Source organism: Cynara cardunculus (assembly GCF_001531365.2).
Source record: "Cynara cardunculus var. scolymus isolate 2C chromosome LG 3, CcrdV1, whole genome shotgun sequence".
NCBI classification, from domain to species: Eukaryota; Viridiplantae; Streptophyta; class Magnoliopsida; order Asterales; family Asteraceae; genus Cynara; species Cynara cardunculus.
The window spans coordinates 3425963-3451737 of record NC_037530.1 but is presented as its reverse complement, the minus strand read 5'-3'; the positions used below and the strand labels follow the sequence as shown (position 1 = coordinate 3451737).

At 35.8% G+C, this 25775-nt stretch overlaps 3 protein-coding genes across 7 annotated transcripts; 2 read left to right on the top strand and 1 right to left on the bottom strand.

Moving 5' to 3' along the window:
- Positions 1-3018: 3018 nt before the first annotated feature.
- On the top strand, positions 3019-7416 carry LOC112509814 (probable protein phosphatase 2C 27). 5 transcript variants are annotated; one of them, XM_025114989.1, is made up of 5 exons: positions 3019-3122; positions 3703-3851; positions 4127-4321; positions 5155-5360; positions 6624-7416. In XM_025114989.1, the coding sequence occupies exons 2-5, from the start codon at positions 3768-3770 to the stop codon at positions 7180-7182; spliced, it is 1044 nt and encodes a 347-aa protein (XP_024970757.1). In that variant the 5' UTR covers positions 3019-3122; positions 3703-3767; the 3' UTR covers positions 7183-7416. The 5 variants fall into 5 exon arrangements, with proteins under 5 accessions (XP_024970757.1, XP_024970756.1, XP_024970754.1 ...); XM_025114988.1 differs by having other exon boundaries at positions 3670-3851; XM_025114986.1 differs by having other exon boundaries at positions 3049-3669; positions 3768-3851.
- Positions 7417-14045: 6629 nt separating this feature from the next.
- On the top strand, positions 14046-17034 carry LOC112509759 (F-box/kelch-repeat protein At5g42360-like). The gene is made up of 2 exons (XM_025114879.1): positions 14046-14287; positions 15041-17034. The coding sequence occupies exon 2, from the start codon at positions 15081-15083 to the stop codon at positions 16764-16766; it is 1686 nt and encodes a 561-aa protein (XP_024970647.1). The 5' UTR covers positions 14046-14287; positions 15041-15080; the 3' UTR covers positions 16767-17034.
- Positions 17035-17193: 159 nt separating this feature from the next.
- Positions 17194-25175, bottom strand: LOC112509748 (U-box domain-containing protein 44-like). The gene is made up of 5 exons (XM_025114867.1): positions 24886-25175; positions 24482-24567; positions 22626-23194; positions 22220-22529; positions 17194-19105 (listed from the first exon to the last, which is right to left on the bottom strand). Exons 3-5 carry the CDS (start codon positions 23178-23180, stop codon positions 17532-17534), a joined length of 2439 nt encoding a protein of 812 aa, XP_024970635.1. The 5' UTR covers positions 23181-23194; positions 24482-24567; positions 24886-25175; the 3' UTR covers positions 17194-17531.
- Between the last annotated feature and the right edge of the window lie 600 nt (positions 25176-25775).

Below are 25775 nucleotides of genomic sequence, written 5' to 3'. Positions count from 1 at the left end.
ATTAACCTGGATATTCAACCCGTTTTGTGAGCCGACTAATCCAAGGCAACCACCTGCTTTGTAGGTAGCTCGGAGTCACCGCATTTGAACCTCCGTGCCACAAAATGATTTTTGTTTCATCTTGGATTTGAACCTGAGACCTCCTGACAACCTCCTGACACTTTTAACCCTTGTGGTTAAAATATTGTTTCTTTCCCTTTTCTTTTGTCAAGATCATTGGTTACTAAACAATTATTAGGTAAGTATTTACTGATAAGACTCATCACTCTTATTTACCTTTTACGATAACATCATAATAGATTATTGGTAAGTGTTTTTTACTCGACAAACATTTACCAACTAAGAGTATTTTTTTCTATTTTTTCCACTTAACGGGTAAAATTATACTTATTACCAAATGAGATTAAAGATTAGGGATGGTGATTTGTCCCCACCGACGGGGACGGGGATTCCCCGCTCCCGCCCAGTACTCAATATATAATTTTATTAATATATTTTATATAATAGATATGTGTGTGTATATATATATATATATATATATTATTTATTTATTTATTTTCTAGAATTAAGTCTTGACCAAGGATGATGATCGGGGTTTGACCGTGGTTTAACCACAAAATAAACCGGGGACGAGATATTAATTCCCATACCCACCGGGGACCGAGGCCGGGGCTCGGAGCCGTTCATAGAAACTGGGGCCGGGGATTAGAACTCTGCCCATCCCTGTACCGTTGTCATGCCTATTAAAGACATCGATCATACGCGATTAGATAAGTGGCACCCCATTGGTAAACTTAGAGGTGCTCTCAGGTCGGGTTGAACAACCCAACCCAATGCTTGCAGTTTGAAAATCTTAACTCAACCCAACCCAAACCGTACAGGTTGGTCAGGTTGGTAATTTGATACATTAAAATATTCTTCTAACCTTGAATATGTTATTTCTCTACTCATAACCATTTGATACAACTTATTTGTACATCTTAAATCTTACATATATCACATTTACCAATCGGATTGAAATAGAAATGTGTCTCGATGCATTGCACGAGTACTCTTCTAATATTTTTAAATGGATAGGTTTAGGGGTAGTTTATCTAGGGGTGCTCAAAAACCCGACCAATCCAAGTCAATCCAATGTGAAATAACTCAACACGAAACAACCCGATGTCTAATCGAGTTGTAAAATTTTCAAACTGTAGGTATTGGGTTGATATTGAGTTACTATTATTTGAACTCAACCCAACCCGATGAACCCGATGATATTTTTCTTCTTCAATTTAACATGATTGTTAAGTTTCTATTAATATGTACATTAGACAATTACACTATCATGTACCCTCTTTATATAAACATATTTTTAATCTATTCTCAATCTTTATATAACTCATTCTTATATATGTTCAGTAACTGTGGTTTAAACCGTATTTGAACCTCCGTGACCACAAGAAGATTTTTTTTATTCCTTCTTGGATTTGAACCCATGACTTTCAGACACTTTTGATCTTTAGAGCCCAAATTTAAACCAATCAGGCACTACCTTTGTGATTTAAGCTTTATCTTTTACTGCTTCGATCATCACGACATTTTATAACCGGTAATACTTTAATAATTTTAATTTTTTTTACCGGATTTAATATAAATAAAGTGGATTTAAAAGTTGGGCCTTTACAAAATTATATAATATTCATTACATATTTTTTCTTATTTTCTAGAGCAACCAAAATAGAAATATAATTGTTTATTCAAAAAAGGAAATCTTAGCCGCAATAACTCTCAAGAAGGCCACTTATTATCCGCCGCGTGTCATTTGAGAATACAAGGAACGCACCGCCCTTACCGTCATTTAACAGCGATGGTTTAATGAACCTACCCCTAAAGAGACGGACATCCATCCGCCGTTATATGATGATCCCCAAAATCCAACGGTTGGGATGCTTTTGCAGTTGGATACACAAAAAAGGCAATCATGGATCAGGTCAACTACCAATTATTATCTGACACGTGTTCAGCCTGACCTCGACCAATCCGATGACCTGAAGTTGCCGGTTGCCAACCACACTGTTAGTTTTATTGCATCTAGACCCCTCTCTTTTTAGACTATGTTCACAATTAACCCCCCTAGTTGTATGCCCCATAAAATTTCTCAATTTATTTTGTTCTCATCTCATTTTCTATTAATTCTCTTTAATATTAAAAATCGAACATTAATCTTATTAACATAAACAATTAAATTTTATCTAAAGACACCCGCTTATTTTAATCCGGTTAAGTATTTGTTCGATATTTTTTTGGTTTAATATTTAATTAATCACTATTATTTGCAAAATATTCATCATCTTAAAATTTCTAAGCGCATCACTATAAAAAGCAAAAAAGAATCTATGAGATGAATTATTACGTAACATCAATGTATCGGACATCCATTTCTGTATACAGTTATAAGATTGCACGTATATATCGTCTTTTTATTTGGAGTTCTGTGTACGTATGTGTGTGTGTATATATATATATATATATGGGCAATGTGAATATTTTAATCCAATATTAAAATTTTAATGAAAATGTGATTTGTCTTACGTGAAAACTCGTTAAATTTTTTTTGACTCGTTGGTTCGTTAGTTGAAGGATCAAAATCGAATTTATATTTCAAAACCGTCAACTAATCAATGGAAGTTCAAACTCACGAAGGTTGTATGGATGATGTGTACTTGGAACCTTGAATCAGTACGTAAATGATTAAGAATATCATAAATTATTGTATAAAACTTGTTATTGAAATGGAATTCAGGTGGATATGAGATATTTAATGGGTTAAAAATGTGATAATTCTTTGCTTAGGGGTCTTATTTTATTTTATATAAAATATAGGGGCCTGAATGTATTATCTTTAACATACAAACAAGTACTCCTTTAATTTGCTTTCCTACACTTTCTCTCTCTAAAATCTCATATCTCTCTCTCTCTCTATATATATATATATGTGTGTGTGTGTGTGTGTGTGTGTGTATATGTATATATCGTTCTCTGTCATTTCCATTTCAAGAAGTTTTCTTTAGGGTTAAAATACGCTGACAACTGTGATAAAAGGGCATACAAAAGTATTACAATCTTCGCCTTCAACCGTGAGCAATTTGCTTTCTTCTTTCTTTACCATATTTTATAAGCCTGTTAATTATTGTTATGTTGTCCAACTATACCAAAAAAGAGGATCTGGATTTCTGAAATTCATCATATGGGTATGATCCGTTGTTAGGATATACTACTTGGGTTTTAGCAGATTTGGCTGTCGATTGTTGCTCTATCGACACAACTTCATATTCTATTTTCAACTTTTAGGGTCAATTGTCAAAATTTGGTGGAAAATTTTAACCATAGTTGTAGCGATTGAGGTTTATATCGGAAGTAATCGTGTTTGGATCTTCGAATCCATACGATCAGGGGTTTCGTGGGAACTTTCAGTAGAATTAGAAGAGAAATTCGAGGGAGATTCTGCTTTGTGATAGCTTTTTAGCGAATCTAATTTGAGACTATTTGGGGATCATCACAGTTTTCGTAGCGATCCCAATATCAAAATATTGTAGTTTTTTTCTAGGGCTTTTTCTGTTTTAGTTGGAAGATAATTGGTTCAAACTGGGGGTGTATATGCACCAAGAAAGAACATGGCTGCAGGTACTGAATTTTCACCGGCTTTTGCAATGTTAGAAGGTGGTTTTAATGTGTCTGTTGGAGAAGATGAGATATCACAGAATTCAGATCACTTGAAACAGATGGCTATTCGAAAACCTCCAAGGCATCTATCAGTTGTTCGGCAGAGTATGAGCACAGCAACGCTGCTACAACCTATGAATACGGTATAATAAAGCATATTCATAATGAATAGCATGTTCTGTTGTTTGAAGTTCATTAATCATCCATTTATGGTATTTGTTGTATAGGATTCATTTTAGAAAATCTTGTCCAAATTTCTTGTTTTTGAGCTAATTTGATGAATTAAGATGACTTCCTATTCTTGTTTTACTTTGCCTTTCAAATTGTTTTGTGAAAGAACCCACCTTGCTTCCATGAATGATCCACTTTTGCTTATGTTTTTGGGTGTTACTCAACATACTCTGGCTGACTTTGATAGGAGTTTGGGGTCGGGATTGTTGCTGCCAAGTCAGGGTCAGATGGGAAATCTGAATTTTTGCCCATAATCCGATCGGGAAGCTGTGCAGAGAAAGGACCAAAGCAGTATATGGAAGACGAACATATATGTATAGACAACCTTCTTGAATATCTAGATGGAACAGAAGGTTTCCCTCCCCCCGGAGCTTTCTATGGGGTATGTCAAATTCTTTTACTGCTTCCTTTCTCATCATCATGCTGATTTAGTTGCTGATCTAAAATTTTCGAAGTGCAGTTACAGACACATGTTTTTGTTGTATATATGCATATACATATATAGAGAGAGGGGAGGGGGGAGTTTGGTTGAGAACCTGTATTTTGTTGACAAGCGGGGAACGGCCCATAACCCGCCATGTGTCCCTCTTCAAGATGAATATTCATCATGAAATCATGAATTAGACAGACATTCATGATGAATATGATATAACGTTCATGAGATTATATTACAACATTCATGGTGAATAACAGGTTACAAGTCCATATTTCTGATGAATATGCCACGTGTCACCCTATGGGTAGTTCCTCGATTCTTAATGAAAATGAGGTTATTGACGGAACTTGCTCCTCTATAGAGGAAGTGTGAAATACAAACCTTGTAATTCTTACAAACAAATCTTAACCGTCCATCTAGTGTAATAAATATTTGGTTCCATAAATATCTCAATTGTTTTCTACTCTAAAGCCATGATCATAATGAATCAACCTTATCATCTTCCATAAATATCTTGGTCATAATGAATCAATCATAATTATTGTTTCCTAATATAAGCATTGGTTATGGTTTGTATTTAAAACCTATATATATATATACACACACACAAATACTCGTGCACACTCCACCTTTGGTGAGGTTTGAACCTTTGACCACGTGGGAGGCCAGATACCATTGGGCCGATGACCCTTTTGTTAGTTTCAGATACGTGTTTACTCAAATAGGAACATTGCTCCCGTTGATGTATTGAACCGAAGATTTCTAATTTATGTCGACAGGTTTTTGATGGACACGGTGGCACGGATGCTGCATCTTACGTTAGAAAGAACATATTAAAGTTCATTGTTGAGGACTCGCAGTTCCCTGTTTGCTTGGAGAAGGCGATTCATAATGCATTTGTGAAAGCCGATCATGCATTTGCAGAAAACAGTTCTCTTGACATCTCGTCCGGAACCACTGCGTTGACTGCTCTAATATTTGGAAGGTATGTGAACCCTGCTTGTGTTCTAAGCCTTTAGAATCACCCCAAAATCAATATTTAGGAATTGTGATTTTGAGCAACCTGTAAAGATTACACCTTTGTGATCTTTCCGTCACAGGTTCGAGCTATGGAGACAGTCCCGTTGCTATAAATGCAAGGAATATAATGTACAAAGACTTCTATCAGTAAGGGCGCGTTTGATACGCTGGACATAACAGAACAAAAACTTGTGTTATGTTTGGCGACATTAGACTTAGGGCCTGTTTGTTAGCAGCTTAATGAGCTTAATGGGACTCGCAACTTGTTCGGTCAGCTATACATGACTGTTTGGTAGTGGCTTGAGGATATAGAAAGTGGCTTACTCACTAAGTTTCTAGGGTGAACTTTTTGCAGAAAGTCAAGTTTTTTCCAAACGTGTCATCCCCAATTGAAAAACATGTTCATTCCATCTATGAAAAAAACCTCCCAAACAAAAATCTTCCCAATCTATACGGACTGATTAATCCACACAGACAACTTTATCCATACTGGACTTAAGGGAAAACCAACCAAACAACCCCTTAGGGCATGTTTATTAATAGCTTAATGAGACCCACAACTTATTTAGTCAACTATATATGATTGTTTGGTAGTGACTTATTCAATAAGCTTTTTAGGAAGTAGCTTTATGTAGAAAGCTAAGTTTTTTTAAACTTGTCCCTCTCGATTAAAAAACACATGGCTTCCATTATGAAAATTCCCTCCCAAATAAAAATATTTCCAATCTATACAGATAGATTCATCTATAGAGATAACTTTATCCATATAGTACTTAATGGAAAATCAACCTAACAAGTAACAACCCCTTAAGGACATGATTGTACTAAGTGGGACAAAAATGCTTCTTTTTGTCCCAATAAACTAGGTGGAACAAAAACCAGGGGACGAGACAACATTGATAAATTACTAAACTAACCTTGTCAAATCAAAACCCTAAAACCATCCACAATTTTTTGACCCTCCTACCTCACTCTCGCTCGTCCAGTCTTGTCCCTGATGCTCACTTGGTGCACCAGGGTGGCCTTATAGCTATTTCTATGGCATTGTTATTGGAGTCTTGTATATTAGTACTTGATCCATACAGATAGCTTAGTCCATACAGGTAGTGAATGGAAGTTTTTGACTTTTCGGGTTCGATGAATCAAACTTCTTCCAATTCCTTGACCCTTTGTGTAAGAATAGTCTTATTGTGTTGAACTGATGATTAGTTTATATTATTTCCAACAGAACGATGGTGGTTGCGAATGCTGGCGATTGTCGGGCCGTGTTAGGAAAAAGAGGTAGAGCAATTGAACTATCGAAAGACCACAAACCGAATTGTGCATCTGAGAGACTGAGAATAGAACAACTAGGTGGAGCCATCTACGATGGGTACCTAAATGGCCAATTATCAGTGGCTCGAGCCCTTGGAGATTGGCACATGAAAGGCCCAAAAGGGTCTGCCTGCCCGTTAAGCGCAGAGCCAGAGCTGCAAGAAGTGGTATTAACCGAAGATGATGAGTTTGTGATCATCGGGTGTGATGGTCTGTGGGACGTAATGAGCAGCCAATGTGCAGTCACAATAACAAGAAAAGAACTGATGATTCATAACGATCCAGAAAGATGCTCAAGGGAGCTGGTCCGTGAAGCGCTGAAAAGGAACACTTGTGACAATCTAACGGTTATTGTCATCTGTTTTTCGCCAGATCCTCCGCCACGGATTGAGATACCCCAGACTCGAGTCAGGAGGAGTATTTCGGCAGAAGGGCTGAATTTTCTGAAAGGTGTATTGGACAGCAACTCGTGAGCGAGCACGCTCGAAATGTGAAATCGCGATGCCGATCGGAGCTACGAAATGGTTGATTCATGGTGTTAAATTTATGTACATTATTGTTGTATGGTTGAGGATGAATAGGAAGGAAGGAAGGAGGAGAGGAGTGTGACTGTTAATGTTAACCCCATTGTAAATATTCCATGGCTTGATCTAAATTTACATTCATTTTCTCTAATGATGTTCATGCTGCATTCTAACGGCATCGTTTTAACACTTCCTTAATCCGTACAGTGTTTATACAATGTTGTTTCATATGTAAAACGTCAAGGACTATCCTTTTTCACATATAAAACAATTTAAATGTTTCATATATAAAACAATGCTATATAAACATTGCCCTTATTAAGTATCAAATGGTACCAAAATGGTTCTTCGGGTACTTAAATATTTAAAACATTATATCTTAAGTATCAAAATAAAAGTTTTAAAAATATATTACTTAATATAAGAATCAAGTTAAAATATATTATTTTTCCATAGAATTTATCCTATTAAAACTATATGTTTTTTTTTATCAGGAACATTTATTTTAAAATTGAGGAAGTATAATTTAAAAATTATATTGAGAAAAAAAATAGAAAAGAATTAGTTGAAGGTGTTTCTATTTATAATCGATGACCAAATGGGCATCATCATTCCACACTCATCAAATCATATCATATGAGTGTCTCAACCAAACCCACGTTGATTTTCATAAAAATAAATAAAATGTTAATAATATTTTTTTAAAGTTATTTATAAAATCCATTTATTTGTAAATTATATAAGAGTTGGGTTCACGTGAGACCAGCCTGTTTTCGTGAGACCACATTTTTACACATAAGCTTCATAGCAAAAACACTGTGAATGTTAGAAAAAGTCGAACATTCACAGCAAAAATAATGTGAAGGTTAAAAAAAATCACCTTTACAACATTTTGCTGTGAAGTTTCAAGTGTAAAAAAGTGATCTCACGAAAACAGGTTGGTCTCACATGATCCCAAATCTATTATATAATTTTGGTTGATGATTGTTTCATACAATTATTGAAAGAAAAAGAAATACTAAAAATATACAAAAATATGTATATTAAAAAACTCAGCTTTACTCACATATTAAAAAAAATATTTAATGTTATAATCTATATTATATTTTAAAATATTTGATAAAAAATTTTAAAAACTATTTTTATATATAAAGTATTGTTGATTGATGCATATTATTTAAAATTGAAGATCACAAGTCAATTGTGCGTAAATATAACTTACTAAAACTTCATTTTTGAATTTGTGTAACTAACTATAGATAAACATGATCAAATACAAGATAAACACCTCATTTTTTAATATAAAAAATCTAAAATATAATTAGAACAATCATTAGTAATTATAACAAAATACTTAATTATTTATCTTTATAAAAGGTATACTATTAAACGATAAATAAATTACTTCGGTATTAAATTTAAATTAAATTATAAATAAAATATTGAATTAAAGAAATTACACAATAAAAACTAGAACTTTAAATAGTAAATTTGACACTAATATCGATGATATATATTTTCTTTCAAATCTTTTTGATATCTTTAAATTTATATTTTCCTCAAAAATAAAAAACATTATCGCTTTCTTAAAACCACTAAATCCGTATTATATCAACAGAGATAAATAATAAAACGAAACATTAAAATTGAGATATTATCTCGCTATATTATACGAAACATCTTTCTAGTAATAATAAGATGACATTATTATTCATTAGACTAAATTACACTTTTGGTCCATGTGGGTCTCACACACTATTAACTTTCGTCCTCATTTTAAATTAATTACACATTTAATTATTATAGTTACTCTGGTTTTGTCAGAAATGATGATCGGAGAGGTTTCACCAGACTATTGGTTCGCCGAAAAAGAGGTGGGTTTTGGTTAGGATGGATCAATAGGTTGTACACATGCTTTAAGCATGTGTACATTGATTTTTTTTTTATTAACTTGGATATTCAACCCGTTATACGAGCCGACTAATCGCAGGACGATCATCTGTTTTGCAGATAACCCGGAATCACCGCATTTGAACCTCCGTGGCCACAAGGGGATTTTTATTTCTCCTTGGATTTGAACATGAGATCTCCAACATTGAAATATGATAAACCAAATAAGTAAAAAGATCCAAATATTCTTAACTTGGACTGGGTTTGTTTAACGGCGTTAATCAGATAGACAAAATTCGAAATAAAATGGCAACCAGAGAGACCAAATCCAAAACAACGTAACAATGACAATGATCAAAACTGTAATTAGTTCAAAATATGAATGAAAGTTGATAATGAATCGCAACCATAAGGATCAAAAATGTGATTTACACTGCTTATTATTATACTATTTTTTATTAATTAAAAAATATCATAAATAAAAAATAAATTTAGAAATTAGAATAATTACCATTTTGAATTGGATAAGTTATTAAAAATCTCATTATATCTTTCATATTTATTTATTTTTTTAATTTTGATTAATTCAATTTTCTTATCAGGTTTATATAATTTTCTTAGATACACTTTTGATAAAAAGAACTATAATTTTTATCAAATATCACATGTGACATCCACAGTAGATTCATTATCTATTTCACCATTCTTTTTCTCTATTTATTGGACTCACGCTTTGAAACATATGTGATTAGCTTCGTTTAACATATGATATATTACGTATCACATATGATTCATTCACTATGCAACTATGGGAGAGGAACGGTGATGGAGAGACCGAGGAGTGGCGAGGGAGGGAGGGGGCGGTGAGGGAGCGACAAGGGATCGAGGGAAGAAGAGGCGCAGTTTGGGAAGAATTTCATATCTGCTTTTATTATTATTATTATTATTATTATTATTATTATTATTATTATTATTATTATTATTATTATTATAAAACTGTTTCTGAAGGATGTTAACTCTTATACACGGTTTCTTGCTCCAGCCCGTGTATGAAAGTCTCATTTTATACATGGTTTTGTAGCAATGACCGTGTAAAAAGGGGTGACACCTTTCTACATGTTTGTCATTCGAGTTAAAACGAGTTATAAAACACATTTTATACATGTTTGCCCCCTTTTAGATCATCAAAAAGCATCAAATATTTAGACATCCGTTACCAAACTGGTTTGCCATTCGAGTTAAAACGAGTTGACGTTGTTTGTAATATTTAAGGTTCAACTTTAATAGAAAATCTAATTCAGTTATCTCAATAAACCTTTCCAACATTTAATGGCCAATGCAAATATCTTGAGGGGTCTAGTCTATCTTGTGGTCCATTTGTTAATATTTATGATAAATCAGGATAATTGTGACTATATTTAATAGTGTAGGGGTCCATCTTTTATGAAATTATTTGTTTATAACGTTATGTGTTACACTGTCATCAGGCGCGTAGTTCAACTGGGTAAAAAGGTAGACAAACTTTGCTCAATTAAACAACTGGTTTAAGTTTAAATCTTGTGGGAGACACGTTTGAATCCAACCGTTCACTTCAGTCGTTGAATCGACTCTGAATACCTACTCACATTTGGCTCTGTGTCGGTTTGATCTCTTTAAGCCATACAAAAAAGTAAATATTTCAACCATAAGGGTGGTGCCTGATGAGTTTGAGATTTGACTCCAAATGTCAAAAGTACCAGGAGGTTATAGGTTTAAATCCAAGGAGGAATAAAAAATTTCTTTGTGGCCACGGAGGTTCAAATACGGTGACTCCGGGCTATCTGCAAAGCAGGTAGTCGCTCTGAGATTAGTAGGCTCGCATAGCGGGTTGGATATCCATGTTAATTAAAAAAAAAAGTAAATATTTCATCTGCTACTCTAAAAGATCTTTTCAAACTGTTTTTGTATTAGTTGACCCATTGCTAAGTTTTTACAACATACAAACACTTTGACTACCGATCAACTCGTCAATATGATGTTATTTTTATCAACATGAAACTCAAATGAACAGAATAAGTCTGGTAATGAAAGACAACACTGTATTGTTATCTCGTTTTCTTACCTGTGATTCTTTCTGACGACCACAATATGTATAATTTGTCTTCAAATTGAAGAAGTAAAGAAAATGTAAAACCTTACGGGCATTAAAAACACATCATCAAAAATGTCTGAAAATAATGAATACAATGTAATAACTACAGATGTATGATAGAATGATGAAATACATATACTTGAATGTAAACTAAAAATTACAACTATAATTAAGCGATTGTTTGTTTACCTCTTAATAGTTCCATTAAGAGACGGTCTTTAAATCGTTAAGAGGTGAATCTTGCTTGGCAAAAAAGTCTGGCTCTTAATGGTTCTAAAACCCTTTAAATGATTTTGTATCCTAGATCTTCATTTACAATTCAACGCCCTAATTTCGTTGTAAGTAATTACCAAAACAATTATATTTCATTTTGCACTATATCATGAGAGTATTTTAATCATTCTGACCACTTAATCATTAAAGCATTCAGCAACTACCAAACAGCCCCTTAAAACTAAACTAAAAACTCTCTTTCAAATCCTCTTGACTACCGGTAGCTCATGAGCTATTATGCCAACAAAACAGGTTGTCAAGAGACATGTTTATTAGAATTTGTCTTTGTCCACGAGGCAATATTACATCTTTTTAATTGTTATTTAATATCTGAAGTCTTTGATTCTATTAAATTCACATATTCTGTATCAATCTTTACAGATTTCTTTAGAAATTGACTTCCCATTTGACATATGCTACAATTAATGCATATGAAAGCCCGATAATGATGTAATCTCAAGTCTATTCGACAATATATCTTTTTTGAAGTATTAGCATCTAAAAGGAAAATTGGTCAAAATAGTCATTTCTCTCATATAAATTGGTCTTTATAACCGTTCTTCTCCCTAATTTATCCAAATATCACTATGTATGCAAGTCTCACGTCCACCACGTGCGGACCCAGCTAAAAGACAAAAAAAAAATTATCAGATTTTTTCAGGTCCGCAATTGCGACGGTCAGGTCTACAATTTGATTTTTTTGTCTTTTAGCTAGATACGCAAGTGGCGGACGTGAAACTGGCAGATGCAATGATATTTGGATAAATCAGGGAGATGAATGACTAGAAGACCAACTTATACAAGAGTAATAACTATTTTTACTAATTTCCCCATCTGAAATTCACTTTAAACTTACAGTACAAAGAAACAAAAAGATATAAAACGAACTCATACGTTCATACATTTAAAAAAAAAGTCTTTGAGTTAAATGACCATTTCCCTCATTCAAATTGAGTTTCTAACCATTTCTTTTCCGAGTTAACCCAAATGTCACAACTTACGCAATTGCGGACCTGGATTAAAGCCAAAACAATTCAAATTCAACACAAATATGCAATTGCGACAGCCAGATTTATAAATTACGACAGCCGGGTCCGTAATTACGATGATAAACTGGTTAAATTTGATTTTTTTTTCTTTTAAATATTACGGATGTAATGACATTTAAATCAAACGTGAAAGAAATGGTTAAAAAAACCCAATGATACTATAACATCAATCAAACCCACGATTATCATGCATTAATGGCTGACATTGTTGGCATTGCCCTTCTTGTTTTTTTGCTTGATTTGCATGTTTCAATTACCCAATTGTATTAGTTGGAACAATCATACAATCTCAACTACACCTTTTTAGTATGTTTTTTTTCAATCATGATTTAAATGCATCTTTTTATATTATTAAATGTACTCCACTTATTGATTTTTTTTTATCAGATATGAATATCAAGACTTACTTTTTATATTTTTAATGCATGATTTAACTTAATTCTGACATAAAAAGAATATATATAGCATTACCTTGATTTACTTCAGTAATGTCCTAACTAGGAGTGCTCAAAAACCCGATCAACCCAATCAACTCGATTAACCCAACCAAACCCAATGTGAAATAACTCAAACCGAAGCAACCCGATGTCTAATCTAATTGTAAAATTTTCAAATCTTAGGTTTTGAGTTGATATTAAGTTATTATTATTTAAACCCAACCCAACTCGATGAACCCGATATCGTTTTATTTTCGGATTTAATATGATTGTTGAATTTCTATTATTATATACATTAGACAGTTACACCATCACGTACGCTCTTCATATACACATATTTCCAATATATTCACATCTCTATATAACTCATTCGTGTATATGTTCAGTAATTATGAACATATATATGTGAGGAAAAAACTGAATGAGATATACATAAGAAGTATGAATAAGTTGTATCAAATGGTTGATGATGGAAACAAAAATTATGAGTAGAGAAATAACACATTCAATGTTGGAGGAATATCTTAATGTACCAAAGTATCAACCTCACCAACCCGACCAACCCGTACAGTTTGGATTTGGTTGAGTTGCATTTTGTTTTGGATTGGATTGAGTTAAGATTTTTCAAACCACAAGCGTTTGGTTGATTTGTTTAAATGTCTTCAACCCAACTCATGAACACCCCTAGTCCTAAATGTATTTGAGCCTTTGACATGTTAGAAGGTTAGAACATCTCCAACATGTATCTCTATTTTAGCATTGAGGATAACATAACTGTTAGAGCAATAAAACTGCCAAAATCTCACTTTTATCTATTTTAGCATAGCTGTTAAAGATATTTTTAATAATATAAGTTTTATTTGTTGTATTTATCGTATATCAATGATATATATTATATAAAAAAAATGAAAAGGCAAAGGTGAAGAAATAAATGCTCCACCCCTTGAAATGATGATTGTTTTAAAAAAGAGACCAGAACCAGATGCATTCTCTCTCTCTCTCTCAACAGAATTTTGCATTTCCTTTTTTTATCTTTGCTTTTTGCCTTTTAAGCTTTACTAAAATCACCATATCCATCCTTCAAACCCTAACAACTATCATTCCTTCTCCTTCCATCATTTGCCCCCTCATTTCATCTCTTTCAAGTTTCAGTTTTCACCAAATTTCTACTTCTTGTTGGATCCATCTTTATGCGCAGATCAAGGCTTTTGAATCGAAATACAGAACAGATTTCGCTCTGTTTGTAAAGCGGTGGCCGGAGATACTTGGATGAGGTCAGTGTTGTTAATCTTCGATGGCTTTCATCAGTTCTCGCAGTATTGTGTGTTTCCCTTGAGAGAATTCATCTCGATTTTTCACGCATTTTAGCGCATTGATTTGTGAATTTTCTGCGATCGTATTTACTTTTGGTTAAATTCATCCTATACCGTGTTGTTGAGGGTTTCGTTTTCAATTTGTTGGGGTTTTACTTCTTAGTGCATTGAACTAGGGTTCAAACGTATGATCGAATATGGAATTATCTGAATGCCGATGATTAAGCATAAGAAATTGTAAAACAACAAAAGTTGAAGAAGCAATTGGAATTTGAAGACTAGAAATCTGGATCATGTTCAGGGATGTATGATTCAATATCAGAGTTCGAATCCATATGAATTTGTTTGGCTATAGGAAATCCTATTATATCAAGATTTAGGAAAGTAATTTGAATTTCAAACTTAAAAACTGGAAATATGTGTTTTGCAAAGCAAATCATAGAACAACAAAACCTAGAAAGGTAATAAAGAATCAGAATTCAGATCTGAAAACCATGACATTCCTCTAATTTGGAACCAGTATGGAGTTGATAAATTCTTTGGTTACAAAAATGTAAAAGCATTGTCTTGTCATGTCCCCGTCTAATGTCGCTCCAAACATGGGGCAACAAGTTATTGCTATGTTCTATCATGTCCCTTCCCTTGTACCGAACACACCCGCATTTATTATTATTATATGTTGGCATAATTGTATGTAATTGTAATGTATGACAGGTCTGACGATCCTGATGTGTTTTAAACATTAGAAAGCAAGATGATATCCGAAAGCTTGACGGGTGAGACATCGCTTCATCAAGAACTCGAGGTTCTGAGTGTGTCGAAGCGTCTAGTTAGGAGCCTGAGCCAAAAGTTAAAGCGGAAGAGCCATGATGAGGACGGGATTTCATTGAGGTGTCCGACTCTATACAGTCGGGCCGGAGGTTGCAAGGTCGGAGCTACTACAGGTGAAGACTTTGGGGATATGGGTTGTCGAAGACGTTCTTCGAGTTCGAGTGAAGACGTAAAAGGGTATAAACCCGCATGTGGGACCGACGATACTAACGTTGATTGCTTCTCTTACGGAGGGAAGGAGAGATTCTGGAAGAGAAGTAATCGGAAGATTACGGAAATCGAAGAGCGGCCCGTCTTTCTTCCCGACGATATTGTGGAGATGTGTTTGGTGAGACTCCCATTGACGAGTCTAATGAAAGCCCGTCTCGTGTGCAAGAAATGGAGAATCTTGACGACCACGCCTCGGTTTATGCAGATGAGGCGCGAAGGTCTGTATCAGAGCCCGTGGTTGTTTCTTTTCGGTACCGTCAAAGATGGTTACTGCTCGAGGGAGATTCACGCGTTGGATGTTTCTCACAACAAATGGCATAAAGTCGAGTCCGAAGTTCTTAAAGGTCGGTTCTTGTTCTCCGTAGTCAGCATCAACGACGATGTTTATATCGTCGGAGGTTGTTCTAGCTTGACCAACTTCGGTAAAATGGACCGAAGTTCTGTCAAGACTCACAAAGGAGTTTTAGTGTTTAGCCCGTTAACAAAGGCCTGGCATAAGGTTGCATCCATGAAACACGCGAGATCGAAACCTATCCTCGGTGTATATGAAGTAACCTCCGATTGTTTGATCGTCAAATGTCGACAAGATCGACGTTTGCTCAGGACACGCATTGGTGGAGTATCGGATGTTTACGAAGATCCCCACAGACTTTCTGTTAGGCGTCAGCTACGAAACTCTGTTGACGAAACTGAGGTTTCAGCAAAACCATCCAGACTTTTGGTTAGACAGAAGAACGAGCAGTCAAGCATGAAAGATGTTAGAAGGTTTTTTATCATTGCGGTCGGAGGTGTTGGATCCTGGGACGAGCCGTTGGACTCTTGTGAAATTTACGACTCATCATCGAATAAATGGACGGAAATCCAGAGGGTGCCAGGTGATTTCGGGGTGGTTTGTTCGGCGGTGGTTTGCGGAGGGATGTTTTATGTGTACTCGGAAACAGATAACCTTGCGGCGTATGACATAGAAAGGGGATATTGGGTTGGAATTCATACGAACACGTTGCCGGCTCGTGTTCACGAGTATTATCCGAAGCTTATATCGTGCGATAAACGGTTGTTTATGGTGTCAGTTTCGTGGTGCGAAGGAGATGGTGAAATCGGGAGGAGGAACAAAGCGGTTAGAAAGGTATGGGAGCTTGATTTGAGGTGTCTGAAATGGGAAGAAATATCGAGACATCCAGATGCACCCATGGACTGGAATGCAACATTTGTTGGTCAGAAAAACCTGATTTTGGGGGTGGAAATGTTCAAGATATTTGGGCAGGTGTTGGATTTCTTGACCATGTTTGATGTGTCCGATTCAACAAAGAACTGGATTCACATATCTAGAAACCAAGTAGCCCATCAATTGGATGCTTCTTCATGCTTAACAAAATCAGTGGCCGTTTTGCACTTGTGACCATTGATCGGATGCTTGACGAAATGAACGGTGGTTGTAATTCCTGCAGATAAATCCTTCTGTTTTTTTTCTCTCTTGATTATGAGTTTCGTATTCATTTGTTTGTTGTTGATTTGATTCGTTTTTCTGCCAGAGTCGTTGATCTAACGGTACCCGGATTATTGGTAAAAACCCTGTGCTATGAGTAGTTGTCCTATATAAATATTAAGGGAGGTTCAACGGAAAATCCCTAAAAAAGGATGAAAAATGAAGGAACATCTGGTAACTTACCATTTGTCCGAACAATATACATATGTGCAGACAAGTAATTGAAGTTGTTTTTTGGTTTCTATACATGCGTGTATGTTATGTACATGTGCATACCTAACAAATTACTTATTTGTATGAACATGTGCATACCATATTGGGTGTTTCTTAGTTTTTCACATTTTTTTCCGGTTTTCCTGACCTGATAAATATTATACACCAAAACAGATTTCAAGAATTTTTGATCAAGATAAACAAACAACAATCAGAAGAAATCAACAACACATACAAGTATAGTACCTTTATACTAGAACAAAAACACAAAATACCTCTTATGTACCTCCCTTCCCTCCTATTGCTCCTTAGATGCATCCAGGATGAAACCAACACCAGAATGAGATCTTCATATGCGAATGATAGCCATGAAACCAATACCAGAATGAGATCTTCATATGTGAACACTTGCCATGAAACCACAATGAGATCTTTCACATGTGAATGATGGAAAAATGTTGGACCTTATCCCATGTTAGGGAAGATACCGGAGAAGTTTGGTAACCTGTCTATGTGTTTCAGGGCACGTTCTGCGATTTGTCGTGTTCGATAATCACCGTGTTGGAAGGCGTCAACGAGTGCCGTGCTAACATTAGGATCCCCAGAGACTTCATAGGCTATGTCCTCGGTCCGTAATAGTCGCTCCACGATCCAAACCGCTCGTCTTCTTAAGTTCTCTGTTTGTTTCTCAAGTAACACATCAAGAATAGGTTTGATTCCCTCTGCTTCACACAAAATACTCACCCCTTCTTCTATATTCACCCCATCATCCAACAAACTCGACAATGCCGCTAATGATGCTTCGACCACCTTCTCGTTTGTATGGTCTAAGAGCGCTATTAATCTGGCCATGGCTTGTCCTTCCAATAGACAGAAAGTATCTCTCTGTGTACAAGCCCCACGATGAATCCGACACAAACCCGTCATCACGGGTTGGTTGCTTAAACAAGGAAAGATCGATGCACAAAATCCAGCCGTTGGCAGCTCCGGTAATTTCGTCAGGTTCTTGGATTCTTGGGATAGATTCTCTAAAGCAAGAGCAGAAGCCATTTGCACGTTGTCAAGCCCATTTGTCTGAAGCAGTTGGGTGAATAAGTCAGCAAGGTCGTGATCACGGCAAAATGAAACGGCTTTGGGTTCATCGGCTAACACAAATGTGATCCTAGAAAGGACATGCACGAGTCCTTCTAAATACGGTGTCACAAAACGACTTCTTCTAGTCTCTCCTTGCCGGATCATTTTGATTCTTGAGAAGACGATTTCAAAATCACCTTCATCTAGCATCTGTTTGGTGAGTCCTGCATCCCTTTCGGGGAGATCTGCTAGAATCCCAATGGCGGCTGCTTGCTCTTCGGTGCTTGCAATGTTTTCCCCTATTACTTTGAATAGGCTGCTAAGCTGGCCAGCAGAACCACATAATGAACCAGCCAATTCTTGGCCCATGTGCAGAGAAAGATTCTGGAGAAGTTTTATCGAAGCCATGCGCAGATCTTTCTGTGGAGCCTCGATGAACTGAACCAAACTGATGGTGGCACCGGAGCTTTTGATAGCAGACGCGACCCCAATTACAGTTGTGGGAGAATTAGTGAGCCCAACAAGAACCTGTAGAAGCTTGCACTCAATGGACGGTCCAGTGTTGCTAATCAAATGGAGTAGATTGTGAATTATGTCTTCGGACACCAGGGTCTGATGGTTGGGTCCCACTGGGATTGAATCGAAGTCACAGTCACAACTCACTATGTTGGCCAGGATTGTAGCTGATACTTCTTTTAGTCGCATGGGAAGCTGGTTTGGGCCGGCAAAGAGATCTTTGACAAGAGGAGAAAGTATACCTTCCTCAACCAAGACCTTTGCACTTGCCTCACAAGATGAGACTTGATTTAGGGCTTTTAGGGCAGCTTCTCGAGACTGTATGTCGATACTTTTCATGAGGTTGATCAATGATGAGCCTACCGTTCTTGCCACAAAGACTTTTACGTCATTGCTAAGAGCCAGATCGCCAAGGTATGAAGCCATAGACAGTTTGATCTCGGGAGAACCTGAAAAGTATCCATTTACACCATCATACTCGGCTTTTCCTCTATAATGGAAGGGTAATATAGGCATTAAGATTACTTGTCCACTTCTACATGTAAATTTACTGTTGCATCTTTCATGGGAGAGACTAGAGAGGGAGTATAGATGGATGTGGAATAAGAAGCAAGTATGTAATGCAAGTAGAAACATAATTGTGTGATACTGTGACAGCCAATTTATGATTGATCTATTTTTGAGATGTTTCCTTTGTTAACGAGTAGTGAATTAGCAAGAGCATCTTTCCTAATTTGCAGTGTAAGAAGCGTAAAATGTTGTCACATAGTTTTGATCCAAGACAACCATCATACAAAATCCTCAACTAGGTTAACATGAATGTATTGATCATGAATAGTGTCAGCTAGCAAGTACTAGAATTTGGAGATTAAGAAAAGGAAGCTTCCAAAGCATACTTGGACCTACCATCATCCTGCTAATAATTCATTGTAATATGGCATTACTACTGCAATTTTTGAATTTCTGATTTTGGGTATTTATATTTTTTGCACAAGGTCTTTGCAGTATGTATGTATTAAGTTTACTTGCACCGGATCCTTCACTTGAAATGGATGTGTCCACGTTGCAATGCTGCTACATAAATACCAGATGTGCTTGGTTGAATGCTAGCTCTTTTTGGAGGCATAAGTTTCTCAATACAAACATTAGGTGTCGAACACCATTAATCCAAAAGCAATTATAGAAGCATGTGTTCTATTATAAATTTGATGACTGATTTGAAGATCCGCTAAAATCCTTTTGAGGACTCATGCAACGTTTATCAGGCTGATTAGGCACATGAATACATTAAGATTAGGGTAGTCTGACCCACTGCAGTCTCTTCAACCAAATACTGAACATGACTTATGGGCTAGTCTCTGTTCTTGCTACCTATTTGCTCACAATCTTGCTGGGGGTCTTCACAGGAACAACCACTCTACTCTTTAGATAGAGGTCAGGTCTTAGGACATCTCTAACAACAAACATGATTCAAGTGGGATTTACTGATTCAGTTTGGTTTGGTTACTCTATGACTTATGGCTGCTTGGAAGTTCCGGGTTCAGAACAACTACATATTTTTATCCTTTTTTATAAGTGTGGACCGTTAGCATTGAAACAGTAACTATAGATGCATTCATTTATGCAGACAGGGTTGTAAGTCGGTGTTCTGAAACAGCAACTATGATTATAGCAAGATTAAATAAGAGCTTATGAAGTGCTTTCAGGTATTCTATCAGCAAAGCAGTTACATGCTTGTAATATATAGTGATGGTAAAGATTCCAGTTGTTGGTGGAAATAATTAACTGAATCATGTTTGTTAGAGAAAAAAGGGTGCCCTGACCCCGCCTGTGGAGCAGCAGTTTAATTTAGACAGGAAGGTCCAATATACAACTATGAACTCATTTTTATACTCAAAAGGTAAGCGGATGTGTAACTAAACCATCCTTCTATATTAAGTTTTAGGATGTGGGATTGTGCAGATATCCTAAACAATAACTACGTCTGTTCAAGCTAATGGTTTGAGTGACTTAGGGGTGTTATATATCAAGTGAGTCCATCCTCATATATCAAGTCCCCCCCCCCACCTTTTGAGTGACTTAGGGGTGTTATACCCTGTTTAGTGTGGTCAAAAGTAGTTGGTTTGGTACAAGTGTCTACTGCAGTAGTACAAGTGGGTAATGCAGTTGGATAGTATAAGTAAGAGATTTGAGGATTTAGGAGGGGATTCGGTTTGTAAACCTTTTTCTTGGGCGTGAGTCCTGTGGAGAGATTCTGGCCTCTCGAATGCCAGAAAACCCCCTTGTAAGCATTAGATTAGTGAGAAACATTTGGTTTCCTTTGAATTCAATCTTTTGATTTTCCCGGTTTACATCAAGGGGCTGTTTGTTTTTTACTTGATCAGATTAATGGTGTTGGGGGCTTATCCACTCAGCCACATTGGGGTGTTTGTTTACGACTTATTGATTAAGCCCGTGGCTTAATCGCTTAGCAATCCAAGGAATGATTTATATGTTTAGCCATACTTTTTACACCCACTACCTCTAATAACAGCTCCCTTCACATTTCTCTCATAAAAATAAATCCCCTCACCTTTGCATGGACTCCTCTTCTCTGCTCTCCTTTGCATCGCAGTGTTCTTTGCTCATCGACTCCATCAGGTTTCTTCTCTTCTCTGCTCCCCTCACTGCCCCTACTGCCTTGCCGCCGAATGCTGCCTTGCAAAGACTTGGCATCAAATCAGATTAAGGGCTATTGAAAACCCCAAACCAGATAAAGAGAGATTGGGGAAAAGAGGTTAACAGTGGCGGGGTTGGAGAATTGTTAACCAGTTGACGAAGAGGAGTCGATGCAAAGGTGGTCGATTCACATTTCCTGTTGTAGAAAGCAAAACCCAAACCCAAATCTAAGAATTCTAATTAAAAAACCCTGCACCCTCTATGTTCCCATCGTTTTTTATGTTCATAATATTTTTCGATAAAAACTTCACAGGTTTGTGGTTTGGTAGTTAGGATTGCAAAGAGTTAATTGACAATTTTGATACTGGGGAAATTTAGAATAGTGAAGCACCGTGCAATGCACAATGAACCAAGAAAAGATGTTGGGCTCTATGGATTTGTTGTGGTGTGATCTTATTCCTTTCACTAAAAGGGTCATATGGCCATTTCTGTTATTCAGACCAGTTATTCAGCAAAGAAAAAAACAAACTATGAACATCCAAAAAGGACAACTTAATGGAAAACAAACAAACAACACCTTACATTAATGACTTTTCCAACAAGGTCATACTGGTTTCTTAGGAATTCAAATATTGCAGGTTGGTGTGCTCATTTTAAAAATCATGATCAGCCATGTTAAAGTCTTCAAATTGCATCAAGTAATTAACTGGTACTCTCCCACCCCCCAGGCTAACCCCATTTCTGACCTTCTATATTTATCCAAATAAACTGAATTAAGATAACAAGTGCGCTTGAAGTGAACCAAGTGCATAACTTGCCTTCCCGCTTCTCATTGAAGAAAAAGACAAGATGATATGGACCAGTAAAATAACAACTACTGAAATTATGAAACTTTATGGTAGTACCTTCTAGGAGAAGTGTCAAAAGAGGCTGCAATCTGCCATTTTCAGCCATTTGCCTCACGTTATTCTCGTTCTTCTCCAAATTTTCCAGAGTTTTGTCAGCCTTCTCAACGATCAAAACATTTTCTGATTTGCTGCTTGTCATTCCAACTAAAATAAGAATTGCCCCATTGACAGAGCCAATTTTTTCGCATAAAGCCTCAGATTTAGATAGCTCAAAGAGCAACGAGACAGCTTCTTCCCTTTCTTGGGACTGTTCATTAGACAAGAACTTGACAATTGTGCGCACTTTATCCCCTTCAGCCATTATTTCCTGCAAAGGCAGAAAAAAACAGCGATTATACACAAGTAAAATGTTTGATAAGAACCAGGACAGTCAAGAACGGTGATATATCAATCAGTCAACAACCTTATTATCATTGTCATCCTCTACCACAACTCGAAGAGTCTCCAGAGCTCTACACCTGACTTTACGACTGGTGCTCTTCAACATGTCAAGAATCATAGGTATGAGCTCAGCATTACGGATGATGTGCTTGTTTGAAAGATTTTTTGTGCAAAGTTGTTGAATGAACTTCAAAGCCTGCAAAATATCACTTTCAACACTACCAGGAGTTAAAGACTTGCAAGCCATGTCAAGCTGAACGGCATCATTCCTAGCATTCCATTCTTCAATTGTGTTCCTCAAAGCAATACTTGGATTCATGTCCATTGTTTTTAATTCTCTTAATGTCAAGGGGCAAACCAGCTTTCTTCCATTCTCCTTGCAATCGTTGAACCATTTTTCAATAGCCTCTCGCTCAAAAGTTTGCCCATTTTCCAGGGTAACAGGGTCTCTCATAATTTGTTTTGAAAGAGGGCATATGAATGCATCATAAATCTGCTCAATGTACTGTCTTTCATATTGAAAGCTATCATCTGACTGGCTGCCAAGGTCACGACTTCCTTTTCCGCTTTCAGCCATTAGATTCAATGTACCTTGTGAAGAGAAAAAGTAAATGATGATATCCCGTACGAAACTATTACAGTGATCATAATCTCAATGTCCTAATACAAGAAAGAGAAACAAATAATGAAACCACAATGGAAAGCACAACCAAAGTAGGTGTGATACGAAGGATAAGCTGTTCTACAAAACACAGGTATCTGCAATTATCAATACCCAGAAAAGCTTACAACATCAGGGTGCTTACAATTATAGTAAAAGTGTAAGACTATATGTTATAACTTCAAAAAGAAGGTATATTAACCTTCATAAATAATTTTGACACGAAAGGTATAAGACAGCTGAACAGGTTTTTACCCTGTGTATGCGTGAAAGCATAGCAACTGAACCCAATTTCCTTGTCTCAAGACTCAATTCGGATCATCTTATAACTTGCTTAAGTTATTGTAAGAGGGAAGCTTAGGGTAAAAAACCATACTTAAACATCAAAAGGTAAAAACATGTATAGCTGAACCAAAATATACCATAACATGACCAAAATGGAAGTTGGTGACAATTGCTTAATCTGAGGATAACTAATACTTGTACACTAATTATTATTTTTGGATGAAAGAAGAAATTAGTGGATAATATTTGAAAACAAATTGCTAAAAGGAACTCCTGGTCCAGTTGCATAAAAAAAAGCTTTTATGGTTACAGCTGGCTTTCTCTGATCATCAGAGGAAGAGCAAATTCTGGAACCCTAATCTTGACGTTGTGAATTCCCAAAATAGAACAGACATCACACTTGTGTAAATATTATTTCTTTTATAAACTACATTAATTACGTTAACCAAAGTGCACTCGAATATGCATCAGACTTATGTATCCTTACGTAAAAATACAAAGGATTACAAACTCTTGAAAACCTTTCAATGCATGTAGTCTGCAATTCTGCGTAAGCATTCTTAATGGCCTGCCCCAAGCTAGGATAAAGGAAGATAGTGTGCATCAGACAGTGTAAACCAGCATTGTATCAAGCATTTTCATGAACACCGTTGCATCAGAAAAACAATCCAGTGATTCAGAACAAATTAAAGACAGCTTGGATTGGGAGTAATCAATAACTGTTTAAAGCACAATTGGTCTTCAGCATCTAAAATTAAACCCTAAGAACATTTAAATAGAATGAGATATAAGAAACCTCATGAAAAAGGAGAGCATTACTTCAATAGAATCTAAAATAAGATCTGAAATCAACACTTAAATTCTACTACAGCTACAAACATATATGCATACATCAGAAGTGTAATATTCAGAAAGAAATCAAGTGTATTTACCTTTATTTTTTGCTAGCTCAGTGGAAATTTCACAAAGGTTGTCACCTTAGCCTTGAAATCTATTCATGGATGCAGGGATATCACACCTACACCAATAATAATAGAAGATTCAACCAATTTCCATCGATACACCCATCTATCTTAACCAGATTGATCATATCAATTCATATGGGACTTAAAAGACATAAAAAATTCATAACTTCAATCGAGAATTCAACAAAAAATATGGAGAAGTACGAATCCATTTAGCAATACTCACGCAGTAACCGTAATCATCGGACCGTTATATCATCTCATCAGATCAGAAACTCACACAAAAAAAATTCCCTATACAACTTGCAAATTATAATTACACAAACCAAATATATATATATATAATAACACAAATAAATCAAGCAAATAACCTTCAATTGTGGCAAACACACTTAAAATTATGTGAAGCTTGCTTGATCCCTTTTAGGTTTGGCAGTCATCTACACCAATAAAGAAATGAAACTAGGGTTCCTTTTGCAGAGTGGATTGAACACCAAAAGCTGAAAGAGAAGCAAAGGAAAGAAGTTGACAAAAACCATAAAAGTTAACCAATGATTTTCACCAACTTGGTGTGATAAATAAGAGCAAATTTTTAGAGAGAGAAAGATGGTTTTGCAGTCGATCACAATGGTTGTCAAGTTAGACTGTAGAGAGAGAAGATAAGTGACAATTGTGTAATTCTACAGTCTCTCTCCGGTCCACATTTTTCTCTACCATGGAATTTGATTATTTCTGATTTAATTTAATTAAATTTAATATTGAAAGTAAATAAATTATACCAAAAAACAAATATTTATATGATCACATCTTATTATACATTTTCGGGGTGTTCAAAAATTTGATCAACCCAACACGAAATAATTCAACCTAAAGAACCTGATGTCTAATTGATTTGTAAAATTGTTAAACCGTAGGTATTTGGTTGATATTGGGTTGTTATTATTCGAACTCAACCCAACCCGATATCATTTTATTTTTTGGATTTAATATGATTGTTGAATGTCTATTAATATGTACATTGGACAATACACTATCATGTATGTTTTTCATATACACATAGTTTCAATCTATTCACATCTTTATATAACTCATTCGTATATATGTTCAGTAACTGTGAACATATATATGTAAATTGAGAAAATTAACTGAATGTGATATACGTAAGAAGTATGGATAAGTTGTATCAAATGGTTGATGATGAAAAAAAATTATGAGTAGAGAAATAACATATTCTATGTTAGAAGAACATTTTAATGTACCA

Excerpts from the sequence above, each read along its gene's own strand:
- LOC112509814 (XM_025114985.1), top strand. The coding sequence starts at position 3,660 with ATGGCTGCAGGTACTGAATTTTCACCGGCTTTTGCAATGTTAGAAGGT. Across the intron at positions 3,852-4,126 it reads TGCTACAACCTATGAATACG|GAGTTTGGGGTCGGGATTGT; the intron begins GTATAATAAAGC and ends TGACTTTGATAG. Across the intron at positions 4,322-5,154 it reads CCCCCGGAGCTTTCTATGGG|GTTTTTGATGGACACGGTGG; the intron begins GTATGTCAAATT and ends TTATGTCGACAG.
- LOC112509759 (XM_025114879.1), top strand. The coding sequence starts at position 15,081 with ATGATATCCGAAAGCTTGACGGGTGAGACATCGCTTCATCAAGAACTC.
- LOC112509748 (XM_025114867.1), bottom strand. The coding sequence starts at position 23,180 with ATGGCTGAAAGCGGAAAAGGAAGTCGTGACCTTGGCAGCCAGTCAGAT. Across the intron at positions 22,530-22,625 it reads AGGATGACAATGATAATAAG|GAAATAATGGCTGAAGGGGA; the intron begins GTTGTTGACTGA and ends CTGCCTTTGCAG. Across the intron at positions 19,106-22,219 it reads TTTGACACTTCTCCTAGAAG|GTTCTCCCGAGATCAAACTG; the intron begins GTACTACCATAA and ends GATACTTTTCAG.